The sequence below is a fragment of the Brassica napus genome, chromosome C5, assembly GCF_020379485.1.
Source record: "Brassica napus cultivar Da-Ae chromosome C5, Da-Ae, whole genome shotgun sequence".
Classification (NCBI taxonomy): domain Eukaryota; kingdom Viridiplantae; phylum Streptophyta; class Magnoliopsida; order Brassicales; family Brassicaceae; genus Brassica; species Brassica napus.
In genome coordinates, this window is record NC_063448.1 from 16,280,960 (window position 1) to 16,302,673 (window position 21,714).

Consider the following 21,714-nt stretch of genomic DNA (forward strand, 5'->3'; position numbering starts at 1 on the left):
CCTCAGTACCAAGATGCAAGAGCCAACTTCTTGGCTGAAAGGACAGAACCAACAACTTTGGGAACAAGCAACCTTGGCGTGGGAAGTACTATGGCCTCTACTTCAGGATATGCTACACCAAGGGCCAATCTGGATGAGACTATCAAGAAGTCTGACTTGAATGCTCTCATCAAAGCCTTAAAAGAATCTGGTATATCTAAAACTATTGGTATCTCTCTCAATGCTTCTCACACTGATGATAGTTCTATAAGTAGTTTTAAATCAGCTAAGCCTTTAGTTATAGACTCTGGTGCTTCACATCACATGATAAGTGATTTAAAATTGATTAAAAACATAGAACCAGCATTAGGAAATGTGATGATAGCAAATGGAGATAAAATTCCAATAAAAGGCATAGGTGATCTTAGATTATTTGATAGAGAATCTAAAGCTTTTTATATGCCCACCTTTGCTTCAAATTTGTTATCTGTTAAGAAAGTTACCAATGATCTCAATTGTCAAGTTACATTCAGACCTAACAGTGTATACTTTCAGGATATTGAATCTAGTAAGTTGCTTGGCAAAGGTGTTACCAAGGGAGACTTGTACTTGCTTGAGGACACAAGACCAGCGACTGATTTATCCCATGCTTTTCATTCTGTTTCTGAATTCCCTAAAGATGTAATATGACATGCTAGATTAGGACATCCCCATCCTCATGCTTTGAACATCCTGTTGCCTAGTATTTCTTTTAAAAGTGACTGTGAGGCTTGTATCTTAGGAAAACATTGTAGAAGTGTGTTTCCTAAATCAAAGACCATCTATGATCATTGCTTTGATTTAATCCATTCTGATGTGTGGACTGCTCCATGTGCATCTAGAGAACAGCATAAGTACTTTGTGACATTTATAGATGAAAAATCTAAATATACATGGATTACATTGCTACAATCTAAAGATAGGGTGCTAGAAGCTTTTAAAAACTTTCAAAATTATATCACTAACCATTTCAATATGAAAATTAAAATTCTTAGATCAGATAATGGTGGTGAATACACTAGCACAGCCTTCAAACAACATCTAGCCTCACATGGGATCATTCAACAAACAAGTTGCCCTTACACACCCCAACAGAATGGTGTAGCTGAGAGAAAGAATAGACACTTGATGGAAGTGGCCAGAAGCATGATGTTCCATGCTAATGTACCTAAAAGGTTTTGGGGAGATGCTGTAGTTACTGCCACCTACCTTATCAACCGCACGCCCACCAGAGTCCTTCTTGATGCCACTCCTTATGAGGTACTAAACAAAACTAAACCATCTATAGATCACTTGCGCGTGTTTGGGTGTGTATGTTTTATTTTGATTCCAGGAGAGCTAAGAAACAAGCTAGAAGCTAGAAGCACAAAAGCAATGTTTATTGGCTATTCTACACATCAGAAAGGGTATAAGTGCTATGTGCCAGACACAAGGAGAGTGCTAGTATCTAGAGATGTTAAGTTCATGGAATCCACAGGTTACTATGATGAGAAGAGTTGGGGAGACCTCAAAGATCTATCTCAATCTACCTCAGACAGAGCTAACAACTTGAGAGTTATAATGAAGAAACTTGGGATCAGTTTAGACAGAGAACCAGACAAAGGCAGATAAACTTCTACTCCAGCTGTTGAAGAACAAGTGCAAGATGTTGGAGTATCTCATCCTGATCATGAGGGAGACAATAGAAATGTTGAGCAGTCTACACAAGCTCAACCTGAAGAGAACTCAGTAGCTCATGATCAAGATGAGATGCCATCAGAATCAGATGCTGAGACTCAAGTAGAGGCGCCAAGTGAAGGAAATGAAGCAGAACCTGAGCAGTTACAACCTTTGAGAAGGAGTACAAGGATCAGGAAACCTTCACACTGGATCAACACAAGAGTTTACTTCAATGCTGAAGCTGTAGCTCACCCAATAAGTGCAGTATGCTCCCTTGCTCAATATCCAGAAGAGCATCAAGTCTTCATCAGTGAATTGGATCAGGAATACATTCCAAGAACATATGAAGAAGCTATGCAACACAAGGAATGGAGAGAATCTGTTGGAGATGAAATGGGAGCCATGATCAAGAATGATACATGGTTTGAGACTGAACTTCCAAAAGGAAAGAAGGCAGTGACAAGCCGACTTCTCTACACTATCAAGTATGGAGCCAATGGAAAACCAGAAAGAAAGAAAACAAGAATGGTTGCAAGGGGATATACTCAAGTATATGGTGAAGATTATCTAGACACTTTTGCACCAGTGGCCAAGCTTCACACTATAAGGATTCTCTTGTCTTTTGCTGTCAACCTTGAGTGGGATTTATGGCAGATGGATGTGAAGAATGCTTTTCTTCAAGGAGAATTAGAGGATGAAGTCTACATGAGACCACCTCATGGTCTTGAGAACATGGTGAAGCCAGGAAATGTTCTCAGATTAAAGAAGGCAATTTATGGCTTGAAGCAATCTCCAAGAGCTTGGTACCATAAGTTGAGCACCACCCTCAATGGAAGAGGCTTTGTAAAGTCAGAAGCTGATCACACCCTCTTCACATTAACTAGTAAGCAAGGTATTGTGGTCATCTTAGTCTATGTGGATGACATTATCATCACTGGTAGCAACAAGGAAGGTATTCTCTCAACTAAAATATTTCTTAAAAATGCCTTTGATATCAAAGATTTGGGAGAGTTGAAGTACTTCCTTGGGATTGAGATATGCCGCTCTAAAGAGGGGTTATTCTTATCTCAAAGGAAGTACACACTTGATATATTAAATGAGGCAGGAAACCTTGGGAGTAAAAAGGCAAAGACTCCATTAGAAGAAGGATACAAGGTGCTGAGAGAGGGGGAGTATGAGTCTACACCATTTGGAGATATCAAGAAGTATAGAAGAATGGTGGGCAAGCTCATCTATCTAACCATCACCAGACCAGATGTGTGCTTTGCTGTGAATCAAGTGAGTCAACACATGAGAGATCCTAAGGTGCATCATTGGAATATGGTGGAGAGGATCTTAAGGTACCTAAGAGAGGCGTCTGGCCAAGGAGTATGGATGGCATGTAACAAGAGTACTGAAGTTGTTGGATATTCTGATGCTGATTTGGCTGGAGACAGAGTTGATAGGAGATCAACTACAGGCTACTGCACCTTCATTGGAGGAAACCTGGTCACATGGAAGAGCAAGAAGCAGAAGGTGGTGTCCTTCTCAAGTGCTGAGGCAGAGTATAGATCAATGAGGAAGCTCACAAGTGAGCTTATATGGATCAAGGGACTGCTAAGGGACTTGGGTATTGAGATCAACACACCAATGACTATGCATTGTGACAACCAGGTAGCAATACACATTGCATCTAACTCAGTCTTTCATGAGAGGACAAAACACATAGAAGTGGACAGCCACAAGGTGAGACAGGCAGTGGAACAACAAGTGATTCTTCCATGCTACACAAGAAGTGAAGATCAACTAGCTGACATATTCACCAAGGCAGCTAGCAGCAAGGTTTGTGAGTTCATTCATCCTAAGCTTGGACTCATAGACCTCTCTTGTCACTGATCCTCTTGTCATGAAATGTTCTACTCTTTTTCCTTTGCTTAGTTTTTATCCCAAGTGGTTTTTCTAAGTAAAGGTTTTAATGAGGGAATACTTCATGGTTTCCAAGCTTGACCAAGTCCCTATGGTCAAGCTTGAGGGGGAGTGTTGACATGAAGAGAATAAAGAGCAAGAGTAAAGACATGAAGAACATGATTGATCATGAACAGGAGATCATGGACATGAGATCATCATGGACAGAAAATCATGGACAGAAAAACTGAAGCAATGAAATGTGTGAGACTGATTTAAATATCTTGCCTGAAGTCTTGGACGAATTTAAACAAGTGGAAGCAACTGGATAGAGCTGTTGGAGTGTGGAAACAAGCCAAAGTCGCATGATATGCTAAGGAAAGAAGAGAAAAGAGAGTTGTCACTATCCGAAAGTGATTTCCTCAAATCTGGTCTTCATTAGTTTATTTATCTCCATTTGTTTATTCATTCACATTGTCTTATTCTCCTTTGCTAGATCTATTTATGTAACTATAGTAGATACTAAATCAATCTAAGGAAATATACTTCCTCATTACTCTCTCTCAGATTCTTAGAAAACCCTAACAATACATTCTCTTTGTTCTTGATAAATCATACAAACCATTCTCATAATCCATTCATATCAACAGAATGGCTAGCAAAGCCTCACGATGAACATCTGCAAGAACAATAAGACAGTCACACACACAAGAGACGTGGATATTATATAATTATTACCAAGAAATGAAAGGAGTAACCATACCAGAATATTTCACACGTTTGTCCAAGAAAGACAGCAAGATGTTCAAATACTTCATTACATGAGATTCATCTCTGATATGTTTCGACAATAGTTTAAGAATCTTGATCTCTCTTTCTCCATGATACTTGAATGATTTCCTGATCACAATTCACACTTTTTTCTTTAGAAGTAGAAACAAAGATGAAATGTAACTAAGTCTGTTGATTTAGAAGAAACCCATACCTTCTCAAAATATTTCCACAAAAAAGAGAATGTAAGTTGTTAATCAATGCGTCTATGTATGGATTTAAGAATCCTTTGTTCTTATGGTCATCGTCCTCCATGTCCTTCTCAAGGCTGAGCAGACTCTTTATGAAACTCAAGGCAGAGGATTTTATAGCTTCTGAAGCTGTGGTGACTGTTGGAATTGAGAAAATGTCTGGAACAAGAGACTCTTCCCGACATAAGAAGGTGACGAGATTGGGGCTTTTGCTCATTGACAAGAAGCATGTGAACAATGAGCTTGGTTTCTCACTGCTGGAACCCTCCTGCTTAAAACTCTTGATCAACGGATTCACCGCTGAAAAGAATAGGTCCCAGAATTCAGAGCCGAGTTCACAATCCTCGTACTTTTTAAGAACACGAGCAATAATCTTCAGACATAAGGATCTCAACTCTTTAAACTGCTTTAGAGAAGTGCCAGCCTACACAAAAGCAAAAAGTGTCAAGTCAATGTTTTGTTTAGATAAGCAACACCAAATAATAATTTTACCTGGTCGTGATTTGTTGAGACAATCTCTTTATCAATGTACTTTCTTCATCTATATTTGGAGCGTTGTTTACTAATAGCCGGACAACACATCCCATGAGAAAGTCAAGAAATGGTCGAACATGGAATACAATATCAAAGATTTTATGTATGTCTTGGATGACATGAAGAAAACCAGATTTCATCTTCCAGGACAAGGTAGAAAGAGCATCTACGTTGATATATTTCGAGAACTTGGACTTTTGGAAATAATCCAGAGAGCTTTTGCCGGAGCTCCAAAACAAGTCCGTTGCTTCATCTGATATGATGTTCAAAGGCTTCATCAACAATGCAAAGAAGAGGGAAAGTTCATTAACATCCAGCTGAGATATAACGCCAAGAACTGCCTTCCTGTTAAAGATACTTGTACGCTGACAACAACAACAACAACAACAACAACAAAAATGTTAGGAGCTAAGTGAGGTAAACTAAAAGAAGTATGTAATGTATGTACCTCACGCGACGCTGAATTCTTTAAACTCCCAACTTTTGGCATAAGGATTCTAACTACAAGAGAAACAAAGTGAGATCTGTGAGCTTCCTCAATGTCCTTGGAGAAGTTCCAGGTCGTGAGCTCTTCTCTCAGTCCTTTAGGCTTGATCAGATTCTCCAACCGATGGCGGTGTGGGAGTAAATAGTCATTCGACAGCACAAGAAACTCTAGGACACTCATTTGTATTTCAGCATCATTATCATCCAAGAACCTAGTAAAACATATCCAAAATGCAGAGAGACGTCAATGAAAATTTCCTTACTCCAAGATATTCAAAAGAACATTTGGTGTCAACCTGTACTGCAAAACGTCATTTACAAATTGACTAAAACGTGACGACCTTGTATTCATCATCAGCTTCAGCAAAGCCAACCACTGTTTAAGCAACCTCTTCCACTCCTCTCCTTTACAAGCTTCGCTGTAATATAGTCCGACACTGCAACGTTTTTAAAAACACTTGATGATGACAACAGATGAATCAAATTACTCTTCAAGAACAAAAAAAACATAGAGACATATGATTACCTCAAAGGATTTTCGCTGTTGTACCCCATAAATTCCAATAGCAGAGGGAGAACATCAGAGGCATGAGACTGAGCAAACACTGGGAACTTTCTGTAAGGTCTTTAGCAACAGAGATACTACATCTGCAGTAGGCGTACCATTAAACGGGGAGATGAATGCATTGAAACTCTCCATCAGACCTGCGGATTGAAAAGAGACAAAACATCAGAACTGTAAAGAAGATAGACAGATAGATGAAAATAATAATATCGACACGAAATACAAATAATACAGATAGATGAAAATAATAATATCGACACGAAATACAAATAATCAGAGAAAAACCTACCAGTATGCTTCTATGAAACGTTGCAGTTTCCATTCCCGCTATGAATGTGGAGTGCTTCAATTTTTAGTTGGCACTGGCCCAAATAATGAACAAAACCATTCCACAACGCGCTTGTGTGCTTCATCATAAGATCCGCAAGGCACTTAGATGCTGATTCCCAAATTTCAGTAGATCCATTATTTGTATGAAACAACCCTATCATTCCATTGAATACAAGCGGCAGATATGCATCATGTATCCTTCCATCAGGGAGATGCCGTACTGCGTCCAAATCCTTCTTACTCCGTAATGTGGGACGAGACTCTCCAACTGTTTTCAGTATCTGAAGAACCTGGTGATGATAGATAGATACTACTGTTAGTAAATCAATCAGGATTTGGTAAGGCTTTTGGAATACACAACTAAAGATGTCACTCACATTCGTAGTGACATCATTCTTTTCAGAGGGAGACTTCTGGACCACTTCAGTTTTCAGCTTCTTCATTGGAGGAGGATGTTCTTCAACACAAGGGTCAGGAGACAAAGGTTCAAAATGGCACAAGATCCTTAGAGTCATAAGACGGACGTCTTTGTTCGGGTGACGTAAATTTTCAGAAAATATGTCAAAGGCATCTTCAGCATTGTTTGCTTGGAGTTCTGGACATGGCTAAGAGTTATCAACGTTGGTTAACAGAGGTCTGAAAATTTAAAAACCGAATCAGTGATGGTCGAACATGGATAAAAAGAAAACTGAATAAACCACCAGAACATACAAACTCACCTATACACAAAATCCAAATAGTCGGCCACGGGAGACAGCACTTGTACACATGACTTGTAACATTTAGCAAGAGTCAAAGCTTCCTCTACATCACTGTGGTCTGTGGATGAGGCTTCCAGTAGAACGGATTTTGAGACATGACCTCAGGGCAGAACCCAGTAAGCTCTGCCACATTAGTTCCTGAGCACTAGAACCGCTGACTGAAAACATTATGATAACTTCTAAGAAATGACCAAGATCAAGAATATCAGTATAATAAAGTGGAAATAGGCCAAACTTACCATCTGAGGCTGCCAAATGCTGTCTGAGAGTATTCTTGAAGCGAATCAGTAATGATGAATCCACTTTGAAATAGGGACAACAATTGACAGCTCCCCAAACAGCAGCCAACTCAGCCTCATCAAGTTGAGCTAATCCAGTATTCTCTATTTTCGTTTGAATCTTCTTAATCTTATCTTCCACGAACTCCTGAATACTCTCAGATGATCCATATACGATATCCACCTTGTCGTGACTAGTTTGCTGCTTCTTACACAATGATAGTAACAGAGGAATAACCTCCTCCGAAGACTCCGTAACCATATTGTTGATCCAACTGCAACACATAACTTAGTCACTAAAGACATAAATAAAGATATGCAGATTTTAAAAGAGGTAATAAAAAAACGAGCCTTGCCTTAATATATTACTGGTAAAGGCTCGCACTATTAATTTATCCTTCTTCTCTAGCAACCCCCGCAAGAAACTCAGCAAACTGGGACGATCACATGATCAATTACAAGGAAAAAAAAAAAGAATTTAGCATTGCAAAAAACGTAAACATTACGCAGGTCGAAGAACTCAAGATTCTGATACGGATGCTCCCAATATGGGCGTCGGGTATCGTCTTCTCATCTCTCCACGCTCAAGTATCCACAATGTTTGTCCAACAATGAAGAGCCATGAACTGCAACATCGGCTCTTTCAAGATCCCCCCAGCAACCCTCGGGGTCTTCGACTGCATCACCGTCCTCGTTTGGGTTCCGCTCTACGACCGTTTCAACGTTCCTCTCGCGAAACTCACTACAAGAACCGACAATGGGTTCACCGTGCTTCAAGGAATGGGAATAGGTCTTGTCGTTTCGGTCATGCGTCACTACTGTCCGTGTACAAGTCGTTGAAGACATCCATATCCATTGTGGGCAACAACACAACAAACAAGAGGAAGCTCTAAAGCAAACAAAACCCTAGATTTTCCAATGTTTTAAAGACAAAGGAAGTTGAAATAATAAAAAGGGTCCTTTTTGTAAATAATCAGCGTTTCTCCTGTTGTACAAGCAACTGATGTGATATTGGACAGTAGTGACAGATAGGGTTGACGTACCTGTTGTACAAGTCGTTGAGAAGGCACGGCTTGAGGCGGTGCTGGAGACAGGAACAGCTGTTTCTTTAACCGTGTTTTGGCAGGTTCCGCAGATTTTCATACTCGGTGGAGCTGAGGTTTTCTATTGTGTTGGACAGCTAGAGTTTTTCTATGGTCAGTCACCAGAGTCGATGAGGAGTCTGTGTTGTGCACTGGGTCTGTTGGCTAATGCGTTTGGGAGTTACCTGAGCTCGTTGATCCTCACGGTAGTGACGTATTTCACGAGCAATGTGTTGGAAATGTCCTAAAATCATTTGTACTTAGGGTATGACTGGTTTTTCCGTTACCACCCGCAAACGCAGCTTTTGCGGTTGGTAGCGGTTGATAGCGGTTGTTGGGTTTTTTGCAACAATCGCTCAAACCGCTCCAAATCGCTCTAAACCTCATAAAGTCAAAAGCTGGTTCCAGCTAGCGTTTGCGGCTGCGGGCGGTTGCGGGAGAATAATTTTTTTTTTCAAAACAATAGAAATACAAAAATAAAAATATTCAACAAAAAATTTAAATTGGAATTATGAAAATAATAAAATATATCTATTATATTTTAATTAATATTATAAAACTTTAAAATGAAAATATTTTCTATAATTTTTTAAAATTTTAAACTATAACTTTCTAAATATAACTTTTATATTTACTATAATATTATTATTTTGATATTTTTATAATGATATAAAATGTAAATATTGTTAATTTATTATTTAACCGATGTTGCGTTTGGTAGTTAATCAGTCATAAGTATCCCACAAACGCACCAATTTCTAACCGCAGAACCAGTCGTACAAATCTCTTAAAACCGCTAGAAACCGCAACCACCCGCATCCGCAAACTCCCGCAGCCGCAACCGCAACCGCTGCGGTTGAACCAGTTAGGCCCTTACTCTTGTTAAAGTCGTAGTGTCGAGGTTTGACAATCATATAATATTAGGTGGTTATAATGTTTTGCTAGAAACTGCTTATAACTTATAGATTGAGAATTCATTACTAATATTATATGATCCTATAGGTTCACACACCTAAGCGAATTGGATTATAAATATTTTAGGGTTTATATTTATGTTATACAAGATATGAGCCCATTGCGTTGCAACGGGTTTTTGTTTGATGTTTTAATTCAATAAAAACCATAAAATAATAAATCATTTTATTATAATATTATGATTGTTTTTTTCATATATTGTTGAAATTTCTTTTATAATTAAAACTCGTTTTCACACATAATTTCAAGTTAATATTTTTTATTTTATAATCATAGTGCATAGATGATTTGTTATAAACTTTATACTCAGGATTAGAGAAAATAATATACATTAACATTTAAACTGAACACAATCCAAAATAAAAAATGAAAAGTAAAAAAGAAATAAAAGTTAAAAACACCAGTCGAATCGATGACAACATTATACATGTTCTTATGTTCTCATTTAATGTTTTTTATTAAATAAGTCTTTAAAATGTTATTTTGCTAGGATTTTTTTAAAAAGAAAACATTCTATTTTATAAATCTCCTTTTAATGTACAATTAAAAATAAAAAAATACTAGATACTCTTTTTTAAAATTTTGTTTAAGATTTTAGAAAAGGTAAATTATTGTTATATTACCTATTAGAATTATCTTCTCTTTAGAATTTCAGAAAAAAATATATTTCTATCAAATAATTATTTTTAGTTATTAATAAATAGTTTTAAAATTGTATTTTTACAATTCAAAATACTAATTTTACACTTCTTTTGTTAATTAAATAATTTTTAGTATCATGTTCATCATCAATTACTCTCTTAAAAATAATATCAAATAAAATTTTACAATTCTCTTTTGGTTAGGACTTAAAAATATTACACAGATTTCTTTTATTTAGGATTTTTTTTATAAAAAAAAAGAAAACAACTATCAAATATTCTTTTACAGTTTTGTAGGATTTTAGAAAAATAAATTAATATTACATAATCTTTTACTATTATATTTTTCTAGGATTTTAAAAAATAAAATTTCTATCAAATAACTATTTCCAGTTAATATTAACTATTTTCAAAAGTTAGAATTTTCAAATCGTTTTTTTCAATATCATTAATATTTTTACAATTTTTTTTGTTAATTGAATAATTGTTACTATCATGTTTATCATTAAATTTTTGAAGTAAAAATTACTATTAAATGAAATTTTACAATTCTCTCTATTCACGATTTAAAAGAAAAAAGAAAAATTCTGAATTGGTTAAAATTAGAAAAGAATTTTCATTTAAAAATTTCTTTTATTTAAGATTTTAGAAAAGAAGAAGTTATATTCACGTAATGGAAGTTTTTATTGACACTACTTTTTTAATTGATACATATCACAATCATACATATCATGTGAAATATTTGAAGTTAATTTTGGTTTATATTTTTAACACAAAATTATTAAAAATTAAAGTTAGTCAATTATAAGAAAAAATAAGATTAATTTTACGTTTTTATTTTATTGACACTTTTAAAAATAAAATTAATTATTTTATTTCTTTTAGATTTTTATATAATTATTTTATTTTTAATTGAAAAAAATATGTTTAATTATTTATATATTTTGTCTTATACATACAAATATATATTTACACATACTCATGTACGACAATAACATCAAAATTAAAAGTTATGTTAGCATCATAAACTGTAATAAGAATAATAAAAAGTTGAGTTATATCAAAAAATTAAAAGAAAATACTCTGATAATACTTTTCATGTAAATACTATTATATTTTGTAAAAATAATATTTGGAATCTTAAACCTAAATATAGATGTGACTTTTTAGCTTTTGTCCAATTATATATGTTTTTAACTTTTTAGAATGTCCTTTTTTGTATTTTTTAACATTTTAGAATACTGAACTTATTTCTTAACGGGTTGTTTTTTTTTCTTCTTCAATTGTGGGTGATAATTGCTCATTTTATTTTGACAAATTAAACACTAAAATGCAGCATATTATAGGGTATATATTTTATTTTATAAAATCTAAAGATGGTGTTTTAATTTGAAATTCGTGTATAAAGTACATATAAAATATTTTTAATATATTCAAAATTATAATATTTTAAAGAATTCATATATGATTTAAAACAATATTTTATATGTTTTGATATATTAGATCTATGTATAAATTTGTTGCAAAATTAGGTAGTTTGTATATGTTTTCTTAAATGTGATAAAACTATAACAATACATAAATAAAATTAGGTATTGGTTTGAAAATTAGATATATATAAATATAATTTAACTTATTTAATTAGGCAATACTATTGATATTTAAAAGTCGGTCCAATAAAAGAGAAATTGTATTATACAGGGGATCTCATTCATTTTAAATGTCCAAACCCATAATTGTTTCCCTGGGGAAAACGAGAAAAAGGTTCATGTTAAAGATAATGTTTGTGATTATCTATTTAGAAGATAAAGTATATCTTCTTCTTTTATCTTATTAGTCAAAGTCAGTCTTTGACTGATATCTATGACCGACTGATGTTATATTTTATATTTCTCTGTCACTATAAATATGTACGTATCCTCTTGTTTATGAATACAACATCTGAAGTGAAAAAGCTACACTATCTCTTACAAAATTCTCTCTCGTTGTTTCCTTTTAGAAACACAATAAGCTCATATTACATTCCTCTCTCCCCATCGCTGTCCACTCAACTTTTAATATAAGCCATTTAAAATAAAGCCACATATTTCCAACTCGTTTATAACAAGTTATCAGTACGAGACTCTGACCAACTGAAAGTTATCAATCTGAAAGTTCTTAAACCAGCCGAGATAATATTTAAATTTATGTATTTCAATATATTTAATTTATTTAAATTTTATTATTATTTCGGAGTGAGAGGTTGGACCTTCTCCGTTTATTTTTCGGGATGATAGGCGCTGCCTTTCCCGACTGATCGTTATGGTAGGCTATGCCTTCACGATCAGAGAAATACGTGGTAGGCTTTGCCTCCGTGAATAAAAAGAAAAGGTCAAAAATGGTAGACTAAGTCTCCTCGGACCTTGAAATAAGTAAAAGTCAAAATGGTAGACTATCTCTCCTCGGACTTTGAAAAATGATCAATATGGTAGTCTATGATTCCTCGGATCATGTGGTAGGCTGAGCCTCCCGATTTTATTTATGCTATTTAAATTTCTGCAATTTAAATTTATGCAATTTAAGTTTATGCTTTTATTTTATGCCTTTAATTTTTGCATTTAAATTATGCATTTAAATTCCCGTCTTTACTATATTTATTGAATACAGCTATCATGTAGAATTTGACAAAGCTCGAAATTAATGCCCTGGATATTACGGGAAATAATTATATGACCTGGGCAGTGGGTGCAAAGATGCACCTGAGAGGAAACGGGCTTTTGGAAACCATCGATAGTTCAAAAACGGTGTTAGTGAGTTTAATTCCGTGATGTTCGAAATTACTTCTAGGATGATGTTATGTGGAGAGAAAATAAGTGATTATGATATGATCGAAAAAACTCTCTCCACGTTCCATCCTATAAATGTAATCCTGCAGCAACAGTACCGGGTGAATGGATATACCCGTTACTCGGAGTTGATGCAAGTCCTCCTTGTAGCGGAGCAGAATAATCAACTCGTGACTTTAAACCATCAAGCTCGTCCCACTGGATCTGCTCCATTCCCTGAAGCGAATGTTGCATCATCCAGTTATGATAATAGAAGAGGACGAAGTCGTGGACGTAGTGGAAACCGTTATTATGGTCGTGGAAGAGGACGAGGAAGAAGATTTCGTCCCTATGATGAAAGAAATAATAAAGACTTCCACGAAAATGAAAGGAATGAAAATGGCCAGGATGATAAAAGGCAAACGGGAAAGGTTTGCTACAGATGCGGCATGAAAGGTCATTGGGTACGTAACTGTCGTACGCCAAAACATTTAGCCGATCTGTATAGAGAATCCCAAAAGGGAAAAGAAAAAGGAAGAGGTGAAACAAACTTCATCTCTGATGAACCTGGGCCATCCTTTCATGGTTTGAACGATGATACTCATCTCAACGTATCAGACTTTCTGGTTGAGCCAAAGAGTATCGATGAGTGATGTAGATCGATGTGATATAAATAGACTGTATTATAGTATCTATATCTTTTGTTGTAAGATATATGTTATGTTTGTCATGTTTGATGTTTAATAATATATGTTTTATGAATATTTTATATTCAGAAAATGCCAAACTTTGAGACTATGGATGGAGATTTGTGTTTGGCAGATAGTGCGTCAACGCACACGATAATTAAAGATAAGAAATATTTCTCCAGTCTCAAAATAAGAAATTACGCTGGAAGCGTAAGTACAATATCTGGTAATGCAAAGATTATTATGGGCTCTGGAAGAGCGAAATTTTCAATGCCAGGGGGAACAATATTTGAAATAAGTGATGCATTGTATTCCCCGGAGTCTCATAGAAACTTATTAAGTTTTAAGGATATCCGAAGAAATGGATATCATATTGAGACTATGAGTAAAGATGGCATTGAATTTCTTTGCATTAAGTCCGAGAGGAAACATATATTGGAAGAGTTAAGAATGTTATCCTCTGGACTATATTGTACGAAAATAACCATGACTGAGTCCTATGCCGTGGTAAACATGAAGTTTACTGATACATTTAAAATTTGGCATGAGAGACTAGGACATCCTGGTTCAGTCATGATGAGAAAGATAGTGCAAAATTCGAATGGCCATCCGTTGAAAAACGGAAAAATTTTGCATACGGGCGAGTTTACATGTGATGCATGTTCTCAAGGAAAGCTTATAACTCGGCCATCACCAGCAAAAGTAGGCAATGAATCACCAATGTTTTTGGAAAGAATACATAGTGATATATGTGCGCCGATCCACCCACCGTGCGGGCCGTTTAAGTATTTCATGGTATTGATTGACGCATCTAGTAAATGGTCAAGTGTGTCTCTTTTGACGACACGAAATACGGCTTTCGCAAAGTTCATTGCACATATAATAAAGCTGAGAACGCAATTCTCAGAGTATGCCATTAAGAAAGTAAGGCTTGATAATGCTGGTGAATTTACATCGCAAGCCTTTGATGATTATTGTATGTCAATGGGGATTGATGTGGAGCATCCAGTTCCCCATGTGCATAAACAAAATGGCATGGCCGAGTCATTGATAAAACGGCTGCAGTTGATTGTAAGACCGTTAGTCTTGAGAACGAAGCTCCCAATTTCTGTATGGGGACATGCTATATTGCATGCGGATGCACTGGTTCGGTTAAGACCGAGTGCATATCATAAGTACTCCCCATTACAATTGGCATCTGGGCAAGAGCCAGATGTATCCCATCTCCGTGTCTTTGGGTGTGCGGTCTATGTTCCGATAGCTCCGCCACAAAGAACAAAAATGGGCCCACAAAGGAGATTGGGAATATATGTGGGTTATACGTCACCAAGTATAATAAGATATCTGGAACCAGTAACTGGTGATATGTTTACGGCAAGGTTTGCCGATTGCCATTTTAATGAGGATGAATTTTCAGCGTTAGGGGGAGGAATTGGTAAAATTCCTCAAGAGATTACATGGTGTACACCGTCGTTGTTACATCTTGATTCCCCTACGAATCAAAGAGAACTGGAAGTTCAGAAAATTGTGCATTTGCATAATTTGGCAAACCAGTTACCAGATGCGTTCACAGATACAAGAAGGGTGACGAACTCATGTATACCCGCTGAAAATGTTCCATCAAGAGTTGATGTTCCTAAAGAACAAACTGATGGAAATAAATTGAATGAACCTAGGGTTCAGTTAAAGAGGGGGAGGCCAGCGGGTTCTAAAAATAAAAATCCCCGAAAGAAAAAGAAATTGGATGAGCAAAATAGTAAGGTTCGAGAAGAACCTGATACTGAAAAATGTCTGAAAGAAGGCATAGATAAAGATGGTCCAGATGACGAGAAGGGAACAGAAAAGTATGAGATTTCCATCAACTACGCCCGAGATGAAAAGATATGGATCAGGAATAAGATAAAAGATGTTGATGGAATGTTCTCCTTTTATGTGTCCAAAGAGATCGATCATGAAAATGATGATCCCGATCCAAGGTCCATTTTAGAATGTCAAAAAAGACATGATTGGGAGGAGTGGAAGAAGGCCATTCAAATTGAATTACTCTCCCTGAATAAAAGAAATGTCTTTGGACCTATAGTCATAACGACTGAAAATATAAATCATGTTGGGTTTAAGTGGGTATTCGTGAGAAAAGTTAATGAGAAGAATGAAGTAACACGATATAAAACCCGATTAGTTGTCCAAGGTTTTTCTCAGAGACTAGGAATTGATTTTGAGGAAACGTATTCCCCGGTAATGGATGCAATTACGTTTAGATTTTTGATGAGCCTAACGGCGTCTAAAAATCTTGAAATGCATCTCATAGACGTTGTGACTGCATATCTGTATGGATCGTTGGATAATGATATATATATGAAGCTCCCTGAGGGATTGAAAATGCCTGAAGCATTGAAAGAAAAATCCAGGAAGATTTGTTCGGTCAAGTTACAGCGATCACTTTACGGATTAAAGCAATCCGGACACATGTGGTACAATCGCTTAAGTGAATATCTTTTGAGTAAAGGATATGTGAATAATACGATATGTCCATGCGTTTTTATAAAGAAATCGTCATCTGGCTTTGTGATCATTGCTGTATATGTAGATGACCTAAACATAATTGGAACTCAAAAGGAGGTTGATGATGCTCGAACTCATATGAAAGAGGAGTTTGAAATGAAAGATCTCGGCAAGACAAAGTTTTGTCTTGGGCTCCAGATAGAGCATCTCCGAGAAGGGATATTTGTGCATCAATCAAACTATACAAAAAGGTTATTGAAACGCTTTCGTATGGACAAAGCGACTCCTTTGAGTACTCCAATGATTGGTAGATCTCTCAATGTTGAGAGTGATCCTTTTAGGCCCTGCGAAGATAGCGAGAAGATATTAGGTCCAGAAGTACCTTATATGAGTGCTATCGGTGGGCTGTTATATCTTGCAAACTGTACCAGACCAGATATAGCTTTTGCTACTAATCTACTGGCGAGATATAGTTCTGCTCCTACTCGCAGGCACTGGGACAGAATAAAGCATCTATTCCGTTATCTCCAAGGTACAATTAATTTGGGGTTAATGTATTTTAGAAAACCCGAGTTTGGTATGGTTGGTTTTGCAGATGCAGGATACTTATCAGATCCTCATAAGGCTCGATCGTAAACCGGCAATGTTTTTATAATTAGTGGAACTGCGATCTTTTGGCGGTCGCAGAAACAAACTCTGGTTGCGACTTCTTCGAATCATGCAGAAACTATTGCGCTTCACGAAGCATGTCGAGAATGTGTGTGGCTTCGGTCAATGAGTCACCACATACAAAAATCAAGCGGAATAGTCAACGAAAATGAGCCGACGAAAATATTTGAAGACAATTCGGCGTGTGTCGCTCAACTTAAAGAAGACTACATTAAGAGTGACAGGACAAAGCACATCCCTCCGAGATTTTTCTCATACATACGGGAGCTTGAGAAAAATAAAGAAGTGGACATTGAGTATGTATGATCATGCGACAATCTGGCTGACTTGTTCACCAAGGCCCCTCCCACTACAATATTTCGAAAACACGTCTATGGTATCGGAATGCGGCATTTGCGTGACTTATGACAAAAAATCTATGTCTACTATTCTCAGGGGAAGATTACGGCAGTGTATTCTTTTTTCCTTGTCATGGTTTTTGTCCAAATGGATTTTTACTTGACTAGGTTTTTAACGAGGCACTACGTAATATAAAATAAATAATCAAGGGGAGTGTTAAAGATAATGTTTGTGATTATCTATTTAGAAGATAAAGTATATTTTCTTCTTTTGTCTTATTAGTCAAAGTCGGTCTTTGACTGATATTTATGACCGACTGATGTTATATTTTAATATTTCTCTGTCACTATAAATATGTACGTATCCTCTTGTTTATGAATACAACATCTGAAGTGAAAAAGCTACTCTCTCTCTTACAAAATTCTCTCTCTCGTTGTTTTCTTTTAGAAACGCAAAAACCCAAAACACAATAAACTCATATTACATCTCTCTCTCCCCGTCGCTGTCCACTCAACTTTTAATATAAGCCATTTAAAATAAAGCCATATATTTCCAACTCGTTTATAAAAGTTCAGTACTTTGTGTATTTCTTAGGCCTAGTATTTATCTCTGTATTGTTTTTTAAATGGAAATTATATCTATATTACAATTTTTTTTTTGGAACTCATATCTATATTACAACTATTTTACATATTTTGTTGTTTTCTTTATCGAAATCACTTTTAGAGTAATCTAAAACAAAAGCTGTAGAAGATCCGTACAGATAAAAAAAATAGAAGGAATAAACACTTATTTGAGAAGTAATGTAACTGATCGCGTTTGGTTCTCTAATCCTTCGGTGTTGCTTTACAATCTTTTTCTGTGTAAGGGTTTTTGTTCACAGCAAAAAAAATTGCTTTGCGTTTACCTGAGGAGCTAACAAATAAAACAATGTAAATTTTTATTTATCATTGACGTGCTTTGTTTCTTGGCTTCTCTGTAGCGGATAACTCCGCAGACGGTGAGAAAGTAATCTAACATTCCAGTCACCGAGACATGATTCTTGAATATTAACCACCACTGCTACTGCACCTCTGGCATTTCCTAGCACTTGTCAAAGAGAACTTCACAATTCATTTACATTTGATTAGAGGTGGGCATGCGCATAATGATTTTAGACTGCAATGACAACAATGTCAATTTTTTCCAATTAATGTTAAGAAAATAAACTGAGTCTAGCTTCATGATTAGTCTGGAAGCTCACAAATTGTAAAGCAGTGTGCGAGTCAAATTGTAAGTAGACCATAAGACAAAGAACCAAATTAGAAGAAAAAAGAGTCTGGACAAAAACACTCACATCACTTAACTTCAAGCAATCTAGATGATTGTGTGATGTAAATTATTGAATATTATTATCTCACCTTGTCATCTCCCCTCCTAAACTTCCCCGCCAGCTGTAAATATAGGTGTTGCACTCTTGCAAGCTTCCTCACAATTTTGTGGGGCTTAATAACTACCTTGTTACATATAAGACTACAGAGAGCAGAAAAAGAATAATAAGAAAAGTGTCAATCATAATTGTTGTACCAGTTCACTACATTTGTTAAAGAGCCATAATTCAAGTAAATGTAGACAAAGATATGAAAGCTGCATAGCAATAAGATTGAACTTACGGTAAATTTTTCCCTTATATTTTCTGGCACTCTAGAGAACATAAGGTCGTCTTAGGTGCTGCAGGCGTTTAGTAAACCAAGTCAAGATGCATATCAGAAAATTTCAGCAGATTATATGATTGCTCAAAGATCAAAGCTTAACAAAAAAGCAAACAATAATGCCAAGACAAAGTTTATTGAGATGTAAAGACACTTGCCACTAACCTAACAGGCCTCGTTCACTACCTGACTTTTTCTCAGGTCTGCCTACAAAGAAACCACTTAGGCTTTATCAGGTGCTAAAATCAACAAAGACATAGTCATTCTCCAATGGAAAAGATAGGACACTTGACCTGCACAATTTCTATAAAGTTAACCCCTAACTATAACTTGGTAAGATGAAGCTAAATAGTTTTCTATGGCAGAAATCCATTAAAGAATCAACTTTCCAGAAACCCAAACCCAAACAAAATAACTGCAACCTTTCAATTTTACTTCCGAAAAGAATTGATTGATTCACATTCAAGGACACCGTATATAATGTCAGAAGTGGAGTTATGCAAAACATAGATACATCGTATATAGAACATGTTGCGAGATCGACGCGATTAAACAAAAAGTTAAACCTGAGTTCGCCCAAAGGGAACCGATCCTTGGATTTTAAGAAAGAAAACCACATGGCTATCAGATCAATTCGCTCTTGTCTGGATCATCCTTCACTCCCGAGAAACTCGCGTTCCATAATTGCTCATGGACTGAAGAAAACTGTAGAAGTCCTGATGAAATCTGATTTCAGTTCTTACCAAGCTTCTCTCTGCAGGTTCTCCGATAAGCAAACACGCTATGAAAGTATGACCTAGAGCAAAAGCAAGATAGCGGAGATGGAGGATTCGAATAAGATCTTCACTGTTTTCCTAAAACAATAAAACAAAGGGAACTTTAATGATAAAATTATTTGACCAGTAGAAGTTAAGTTTGGTAAGTGAATAATCCTCAATCTCCGCTAAGTGAATAATCTTCAATCTCCGCCCTAAACGACGGTATCTAAGGCAGTGGCATTCTATTGAAAAAAAATGGGGTCAATTCTTATTTGTACTCCGTTTAATAGTTTAGTGGGGGATTATTGGTTTAAGAATTCTAAAGGAATTATAAAATTTTGAGAATCCATTGTTATTGGTTTACAGATTTAAAAAGTCTTATTAAAATCCATTGTTATTGGTTTAAAGATTTTTAAATTCCATTCAAATCCTTTGTTATTCATAAAGTTTAGTAATTATGGATTTTATCATTCTATTGAATTCTATTGTTATTGTGAGGTGAATTTCTTATGCTTTTATTCATAAATCTAGACTTTGAAAATATCATCTATTCACATAAGATTTTTGAAATCTGTGTAATAAGAAAAACATGCACATATTGCAACTAAACTCACGTGAACACATCAAACCAAACTCAATAATGGTGAATCAACTAAACACACATGATCTGTAATTCATTATATTTTTATAGTTTCTTATTTGATAAAACAACCTTTTGATTCAATAATGATGAAGAAACCAAACTCACATTGATAACAAGAATGGTGTTTCAAAATCACGCCATCCACGTTTAATTCCCTCCACAAGTAATTCAATCAATACTTTTGTTTCATCCTGAGTCCAGGAATTATATTTACCTTTTTCCTTATCTTCCATTGTAATCTTATTCAAGAACTAACTAATGGTCAGAAGAAGTAATACTTGTATGTAGTTGGACTAGAGAAGGAGAAGGAGAAAAGGAGAAGGAGAAGAGAAGAAGATATGGGTATCATTGTGTCAATTACGTGATGTTTATATATATGGTTTACCTCCATATTTTGTTTTTGGAAATGTTCCGAAGAGATTATTATACATTGCCTTATAAGAAGAAATATTTTGAAAATAATATATTATGCAAATCCTTAAAAATCAATAAAATCTACAAAAGTCAATACAAAGTATTTGATAGAACTTTGGAGAATATTTGTTAACTCTACTCAACTTCTAAGAATCTGTCAACTTTTAAAATCACTTAACTCCTTCTGAATTTTGATTCCAATAACCCCTCCTTAGATTATTTTTATATATAATGTTCATCTCGCGCAAGGCGTAGATCTTAACCTAATAGTTAATATAATATACTCCTTCCGTTCCACGAAGATAGACTTTTTAGCTATTTCACACAAATTAAGAAAACACATTAAACTACCCTAATAAATGTATTGTTTTCTGTAATTTTCAATTTTCAATAACTTTTAACAAATAGTAATTCAATAAATTCAATTAATTTTCTTGAAGTTTACAATTTTTTTATAAAAAAAACAAAAAAATACATCTTTCTAAAACAAATTTTTTTTCTAAAAAATCTATCATTAAAGAACGGAGGGAGTATTGTTTACTTGATTATCGTATGATATTTAATAACTAGGCATCACGCATTATCGTAATGTTTGACTGCATTATTTTATATATTTAGATATAATGTATTTGTGACTAATGAAACCGATTGAATCAAGTGTTTGGTTTGATTGGTTTAATACAATTGGTTTGGTCCAATTGGTTTGGTCGTTTGATTAGATTTTAATTAGATTAAATTCTAAAATCAAATATATAAATAGCTAATTATTTTAATTAGATTAAATTAATTAAAATATTTATAATTCAATTAAAATACATATAAGATATGTATTAGTTATATTTATATTTATATTAGATATAAATTTTAAATATAAGTTAAAATTGAATTAAAATTTGTTCCTCAATTAATTTTAAGTACTTTTGATGTCTACCCTCTTATCAACTATCAAGGCTTGTTTCGTTGTAAGATA

The 21,714-nt window shown here is 35.1% G+C and overlaps 2 protein-coding genes and 1 long non-coding RNA gene across 5 annotated transcripts; 1 reads left to right on the top strand and 2 right to left on the bottom strand.

The window, feature by feature from the left end:
* Positions 1–4,479: 4,479 nt before the first annotated feature.
* Positions 4,480–8,838, bottom strand: LOC125587663. The gene is made up of 6 exons (XM_048758553.1): positions 7,499–8,838; positions 7,218–7,417; positions 6,458–7,134; positions 5,566–6,308; positions 5,076–5,482; positions 4,480–5,007 (listed from the first exon to the last, which is right to left on the bottom strand). The coding sequence occupies exons 4-6, from the start codon at positions 5,782–5,784 to the stop codon at positions 4,992–4,994; spliced, it is 642 nt and encodes a 213-aa protein (XP_048614510.1). The 5' UTR covers positions 5,785–6,308; positions 6,458–7,134; positions 7,218–7,417; positions 7,499–8,838; the 3' UTR covers positions 4,480–4,991.
* A 4,227-nt stretch (positions 8,839–13,065) lies between these two features.
* Positions 13,066–13,692, top strand: LOC106363349. The gene has a single exon (XM_013803103.1). It carries the CDS (start codon positions 13,066–13,068, stop codon positions 13,690–13,692), a length of 627 nt encoding a protein of 208 aa, XP_013658557.1.
* Positions 13,693–18,009: 4,317 nt separating this feature from the next.
* Positions 18,010–21,079, bottom strand: LOC106367514. Of its 3 annotated transcripts, none has more exons than XR_001273874.3 (3): positions 19,095–20,978; positions 18,891–18,948; positions 18,010–18,750 (listed from the first exon to the last, which is right to left on the bottom strand). It is a non-coding gene; the product is annotated as an uncharacterized LOC106367514 (long non-coding RNA). The 3 variants fall into 3 exon arrangements; XR_002658872.2 differs by having other exon boundaries at positions 19,496–20,506; XR_001273873.3 differs by having other exon boundaries at positions 18,891–21,079.
* Positions 21,080–21,714: the final 635 nt, after the last annotated feature.